The following is a 6,867-nucleotide window of genomic DNA, read 5'->3' as shown; positions in this document are numbered from 1 at the left end:
TCATTAAATGCAGATTAAAAAAACACTTTTCTCCAAGCTATATTCCATGTTTTCCTTGTGTACCAAAATAAACAAAAATTTCTCTATTTACGTAAGTATTATTAATATTACGGTAAACATGAGAAATAAGTAAGCAGACAAGTTTTCGCGTAATTTCAATATTCCGTAATTATGCACTTTTTTGCCTATATACTGAATATTGAACCGAACTAGTCGCGCAACACTAACAAACAAACGAACACTGCTCAAAACATTATAACATCATTGCATTTTTAGACAAAACTACAATCAGTATGGTCGCGGTGGGCATTCATCATACTTTCCGAGGCATTGTCCGAGACCACGGTAACCAGCTTTGGCGCAAAACACTAACCCGTATGGACATGGCATGCAGATCGCTCTCTTGTTGACACATGCCACGTAGCCAGATCGAGGCTCGCTGTCAATATCGTAGTTGCCGTCAGCACGATAGATGCAGTTATTTGTAACGTCGACACCTAAAGTTCAAAGTCCAGATTAAACGATGAGCTTCTTCGCCCAAAAACAAAAATAAAAGTTTACTGCGCTCTAGTCGAACACGCAACTATTTTAGGAAACAAAAGCGTGACATTCTCAGCTAAGCTTTGCTGAAACAAATTCTGAAGAAATCTCTTACCAAGACAGAGAACGCGTTTTGGTTGGTAGTCTGTTTTCTTGGGTTCGTAGTCGGTTTTCTTGGGTTCGTAGTCTGTTTTCTTGGGTTCGTAGTTGGTTTTCCCGTGTTCGTAATCAGTGTTCTGGTGTTCGTAGCCGTCTTCTTGATCTTGCACTACACGCACTGCGTTTGCTGTGACAGCCAGAACACAAGCTGCGATGAAAACTATCTTGGTTGCCATGGTTGTCAATCCGTTTGAAGGTTTTTTGAATTCGCTTGTGCTTTGCGTTTGAACTTGCTTGTGTTTGCGAAGCGCGTTTTTATAAGCGCTTTTCAACGTACAGTTGAGGAAATAACAACTGCACTAATTTGCGAGTAATATGCTACACGAGCGCTGAAAAGTAATAACGAACTAACAAATGCTTCGTTTGAGGAAACGCGCTTCGTTTCTGCGAAAAGTTTACGTCACCAAAACAGTTTGACACAAACGCATCCTCAAACGGCGCACAGAAGAAGCAAACAAAACAAAAGCAACGAAACCATACTTAAATCGGCCGATAGAAAAGCGAACAAGCGAATAATATGAATATGAATCCCTTAACTTTTATGAATTCCTTAACAAATTTCTAAAACGATATAATGGAATTTGTTTACAAAACACTGATTAGAAAAATACATATCTCCAAGGTTCATTCGTAACGCCATATCGAAGCGTGCAAGTTTCTCTGCTTCTTAAGATGAGCGTAGTTAGGTAGGTGACAGTGTACTAAACCCTAACACGCGTCTTGATGATTGAGTAAAAGAGTTTTGTAACACTCTGATAAACTGCAAAGTCAAAAAGTTATTTGAGCTTGAAGAGAGGAACTTAAAAAAAGTAATTTCGTTGTATTCAGTATCGAGGAGAAGTAATTTGTGAGGGAATTAAAAAGACAAATTTCAAAGACAAAATAATTGCAAAGTAAAAGCAAGTGAAATTGAACGACTTTTGCATTTTTTATAGCTGCAAAACACTAATTCTAATTGTTAAATTCAAAAATGCTAATTCTAATCGTTAAATTATTAGAATTAAACTCTTATTCAAACTGAACTCCTTTTAATATTTTAATCGGGAAGCAACATGCGCATGTATACGCATGTTGCATCCCGATCAAACTTTGGTAACTTTACGCATGTTGTAATGTGAACGCACTATTAAAAGAAACAAAACACTTCCTTTTTTGTTGATTGAACTTTCTTCAAAGCTAGATGCTTTAAGTTCATTTTACGAAACTTATTACTAAAGTAAAGAACAACTGATTGTTGCTGATTTATTTTTCGATTGCGACAGTTCTTCTTGTGTTTTTACTTATCACGGAGACTGAAAATAGCGCCTTTTGTAATAGAAGAATCAGAAATGCGAAATCGAGTCCTAGCTAAGCTGAAGTGATCAACAGTTCCCTAAGATGTTGCAAAAAATGTTGGAATCATTAACGTTAGATAGTTTAAAAGGAGTTCGGTTTGAATAAGAATTTAAATACTTTCTAAAAATTTAACGATTAGAATTAGCATTTTGCAGCTACTTTTTTTGAAGAATATAAAACAGTAAATAAGACAAAGACCGTGTCTTTTGGCGTTGTGAGTGCGTTAAAGTGCATCCGAAAAAGCAAGTAAAGTTATTCGCTTGTTTGTCTTTCTTTCGACCCATTTAGGTGTGTTTTCGTAGGACTTGTTTTGTTTGTTTATTGTGTGTGCCGTTTGAGAATGCGTTTGTGCGAAACTGTTTTTGTGACGTAAACTTTTCGCAGAAACGAAGCGCATTTCCTCAAACGAAGCACTTGTTAGTTCGTTATTACTTTGCAGCGCTCGTGTAGCACATTACTCGCAAATTAGTGCAGTTATTACTTCCTCAACTGTCCGTTGAAAAGCGCTTATAAAAACGCGTTTCGCAAACACAAGCAAGCTCAAACGCAAAGTATAAGCGAATTTAATAAAACCTTCAAACGGATTGACAACCATGGCAACCAAGATAGTTTTCATCGCAGCTTGTGTTCTGGCTGTCACAGCAAACGCAGTGCGTGTAGCGCAAGATCAAGAAGACGGCTACGAACACCAAAACACTGATTACGAACACGGGAAAGCCGACTACGAACCCAAGAACACCAACTACGAACCCAAGAAAACAGACTACCAACCAAAACGCGTTCTCTGTCTTGGTAAGAGATTTCTTCAGAATTTGTTTCAGCAAAGCTTAGCTGAGAATGTCACGCATTTGTTTCCTAAAATAGTTGCGTGTTCGACTAGAGCGCAGTAAACTTTTATTTTTGTTTTTGAGCAAAGAAGCTCACCGTTTAATCTGGACTTTGAACTTTAGGTGTCGACGTTACAAATGACTGCATCTATCGTGCTGACGGCAACTACGCTATTGACAGCGAGCCTCGATCTGGCTACGTGGCATGTGTCAACAAGAGAGCGATCTGCATGCCATGTCCATACGGGTTAGTGTTTTGCGCCAAAGCTGGTTACCGTAGTCTTGGACAATGCCTCGGAAAATACGATGAATGCCCACCTCGACCATACTGATTGTAGTTTTGTCTGAAATTGCAATGGTGTTACAATGTTTTGAGCAGTGTTCGTTTGTTTGTTAGTGTTGCGCGACTAGTTCGGTTCAATATTCAGTATATAGGCAAAAATGTGCGTAAAATTAAGCACTTTTTTACGCAATTTTTTTTACGCAATTTTTATAAGAAAATAACCAGCCCGTTTGCCGAGATCTCGGCGAAAAACAGTCAGATCTCGCTATCCAGGCTAGCTCGTTTATTCATATAAATATGAATAAACGAGCTTATATGAATAAACAAGCTTTATTCATATAAATATGAATAAACGAGCTTTATTCATATAAATATGAATAAACGTTTATTCATATAAAGATGAATAAACGAGCTATCCCGGATAGCGAGATCTCACCATGGACCTATTGGAGATGGACGTGCAACCTATTCTTTTACATCAAAGAGGGCGCAGAAATCAGCGAGACATAAGAGTTTTCGACAAACTCTAAATTTTCACTCGTCAACAAAAAAATTTCTTAAAATGGCTGTCCATAGTTTTAAAACAGAAACTCTGATCACGTGGTATTAGTTTAAAATTTTATAGCATTTGTGTAATGAGACTGTTCAGGATAAAGTAGCAACTTCACGCGTGGACAAATTACTAAACAAATTACACCAAGGTAAAGGAAATTAGTTGTCGGCACGAACAGATTTTCATCATTTTTCCAAGATAAACATTTGTAAATTTGGGAACTTTTTTCGTGTAAACAAAGCTCCGTCAATAATAAAATAGACCTGTAATAATAATTTTAAAATGAGTAAAAAAAGTATATCGAAATGTAAAAAAGCTTAAATAAAATTTTTTCTCAAGGTCTAGTTTCATTCAACTCATTGGTCCTTCATTCACCTAGACGATAATAATTCGTCTGACTTTTTTTTTCCGTGAACTTTGGGAAGTCAGACAAGAAAACTTTGCTTTTTGCGCTAATGCAATTTATCATCTACCAGAACAAATATGTTCCTGCGGCTTTTCTTTGATCTTAATGAAATATCGTAAAGTTTCGGGGGGTTAATTAAAGGTTGCGCCAAAATTTAGTTAATTAAATTATTAGTGCTATTCAGAAGCAATATGACAAACGAAAAGTCAAAAAGCAAAGCAAAATGTTTGAATTTAATAAATTAAACTTGAATTTAATCTGACTGAACTTGGCCACTACTTACGAGTAAGAAAAGAAAGAGATGAAATAATAATTATTTTTATAAATCTGCAATCAGAAAAAACATTAATTTGAAATTACAAAATACGGGTTTACAAAATATATTCGACGTATATTTAAATTAGGCAAAAAGGTTGATAATTGGTTGAAAATAGTTGATTTTTAATAATTGGTTTTTAAAAAGTTTATTACCCCGTCCTTAAACCAGCGAAAAGTAATTACATTTCGCCATTATTCATTTTTTTAAATAACCAAAGTTTTCTCGTCTGACTTTCCAAAATTTACGGGAAAAAAAACTCAGACGAATTATCGTCTATCATTCACCAGGCTTATATTTGTGTATTTTTTGAGTATTTTTTCCGATGTTTCGCCGTTTTTGCCTCGACTACTCTATAAACTCCATAATATATATTCCACTATGCATTATTTTTTAGTAGGTGTATTTTCTAATGGGATTTTTTATAATTCATTTGATAATGCAAAATCTTTTAAAATGTTATTCAAATTTACAAATATCTTGCAAAATGCGGCCAGATAGTTCATGTTTTCGTTTTTCAAATTTCATATATAACTTCATATGTCATAAAAGGCACGTAAGAACCCATTTGTTTTTATCAAATAAAAATTAGTTTATATATAGTTGGTATATCATTTTATGTTAAAATTAAATAATTAGTTATTCTTGCAGTTTGCCATAAATTGACTTTGCTAAATTCTTTAAAACTGTGACAAATTATTTTTTTCTTTATTGTATTTACATTCATTTCATGTATATTTATCCTTAACTGTATGTGTTTCTGTTGTTAAACATAAAAATAGAAAGTTCTATAATATTCGTGAACTATAAGTCTACAGCAATATAGTAGTTGGAGTAGTTCCCTGGACATGTAACCAAAATGCTCTAGGTAGCTACAAAACTAGTTGATATTTTGTATTATTTATCATATTAGTTATACATGTACTAAAGAAGTTAAGTAAATGATCTCAATTTCTATATTATCATCAACGTTATTTCTTAAAATATTAAGAATATCTAGCAATGTAAAATTAAGCTCAAAACCTGATTCTATTGCTGTTATCTTGAATAACTGAAAGGAAGTTGATGTGACTGGTTAGACGAGACCAAAAATTTTTGACGAAGCCGACAGACTTTAATATAATTTAATTTCTATTGTTTGAAACAAAAGAATTGTAACCATGCGCAACGAGCATGGTTTGCAAAAAAAACAATAGATTGCACGTCCATCTCTTATAGGTTCATGATCTCACTGTTTTTTGCTGAGATCTCGACAAATGGGCTGGTTATTTTGTTATAAAAAGTTGTACGCATGCGTATAAACTCTTAACTTTTTTAAATTTGAAAGTTTCCGCGTAAAATAAAAAATTTAATAATAAAACTGGCAACTTCCGTGTACTTAGAATTTTAGTAGTTTTTCTTTTATAATTTACCAAAGATCCAGTATCTTTTAAGTAATATAAAACAGTAGCTACTTTTTTATCTGCTGATAGAGCTCTAGAGTTAGGCGAAAAAGGGTCAGGAGATAAATAAGGGCTTAACTCTGAAACCAAATTCATGAAAAGAAAGCGTGAAAGGCTAAAATTTGTTTTCCATACATCAATGGAAGCTACACCAGTTATTATATTATGCTACCATAAATCAGTTCTGCCAGTTTTAAACAAGCAACTACGATTTTTTCTTTTAAGGTACCTCTCTCTTGCTTGTTTTATCATTTGAAGTGGTTGTGATAGTTTTCGTAAAAGAATAATATTTAAAAAGTTATCAAATTTAAATTTGTAAAGCTTACACAATACAATTAGGCTTTTAAGAAGCATTATTTGTGTTACAATACCAGTTAAGCATATTGTTAAAATGCAATGTGTTTTTTTTTTTTGCCGCTAGCCACCATCTTTAAAGTTATTATTTTACCGATAAAGAGGCCAGCCCTGCTAGAAAAAGCCAGGCTAACCTCGATATCATTTTCCTGGCTAGCTCGGCAAACGGGCTAGTCCTTGTCCATATAAACAGGCCCTAAATAGAACACTTGAATGATTTAACTTTTGCATACTTAATTATATAATAGTATTTAACATTTCTTGAAATTTTCATGTAAATACCATTCTTGGGTAATTTTTAATGGCTAAAAAAGCGTCAAATGTTACGACCGTCACTTGCGTGGATTGCCCTTATATACATACATATATATATATATATATATATATATATATATATATATATATATATATATATATATATATATATATATATATATATATATATATATATATATATAATATTACTTTTATTATATGAGTTTAAGACAGTTTTTATTGCTTTTTTTATTAAAAAATTAAGTGTAGCTTTTTTAATAAAAAAAGCAATAAAATCTGTCTTAAACTCATATAATAAAAGTAATATAAGACAATTTTGATTTAATGCTTTTGATATTAGTGTATATTACATATAATAAGATGAATTTAGGATTTA

General features: G+C 33.1%; 2 protein-coding genes across 2 annotated transcripts; one reads left to right on the top strand and one right to left on the bottom strand.

The window, feature by feature from the left end:
• Positions 1-288: 288 nt before the first annotated feature.
• On the bottom strand, positions 289-875 carry LOC149887922 (periculin-1-like). Its single transcript, XM_090089276.1, has 2 exons — positions 656-875; positions 289-497 (listed from the first exon to the last, which is right to left on the bottom strand). The coding sequence occupies exons 1-2, from the start codon at positions 873-875 to the stop codon at positions 289-291; spliced, it is 429 nt and encodes a 142-aa protein (XP_089945402.1).
• Positions 876-2,627: 1,752 nt separating this feature from the next.
• LOC149887921 (periculin-1-like) lies at positions 2,628-3,193 on the top strand. Its single transcript, XM_090088598.1, has 2 exons — positions 2,628-2,826; positions 2,985-3,193. Exons 1-2 carry the CDS (start codon positions 2,628-2,630, stop codon positions 3,191-3,193), a joined length of 408 nt encoding a protein of 135 aa, XP_089944724.1.
• The last annotated feature ends 3,674 nt before the right edge of the window (positions 3,194-6,867 follow it).

This window comes from Hydra viridissima, unplaced genomic scaffold, assembly GCF_058129835.1.
Source record: "Hydra viridissima isolate aposymbiotic clone 2 unplaced genomic scaffold, HvirCarnegie_v1 scaffold_5, whole genome shotgun sequence".
In the NCBI taxonomy this organism is placed as follows: domain Eukaryota; kingdom Metazoa; phylum Cnidaria; class Hydrozoa; order Anthoathecata; family Hydridae; genus Hydra; species Hydra viridissima.
Note: the sequence above shows the minus strand (reverse complement) of the source record. Positions and strands in the feature narration are given on the sequence as shown.

Bases quoted from the DNA above. Each gene is read 5' to 3' on its own strand.
- LOC149887921 (XM_090088598.1), top strand. From the start codon at position 2,628: ATGGCAACCAAGATAGTTTTCATCGCAGCTTGTGTTCTGGCTGTCACA. The intron at 2,827-2,984 runs GTAAGAGATTTC...TTTGAACTTTAG, and splicing joins AAAACGCGTTCTCTGTCTTG to GTGTCGACGTTACAAATGAC.
- LOC149887922 (XM_090089276.1), bottom strand. From the start codon at position 875: ATGGCAACCAAGATAGTTTTCATCGCAGCTTGTGTTCTGGCTGTCACA. The intron at 498-655 runs GTAAGAGATTTC...TTTGAACTTTAG, and splicing joins AAAACGCGTTCTCTGTCTTG to GTGTCGACGTTACAAATAAC.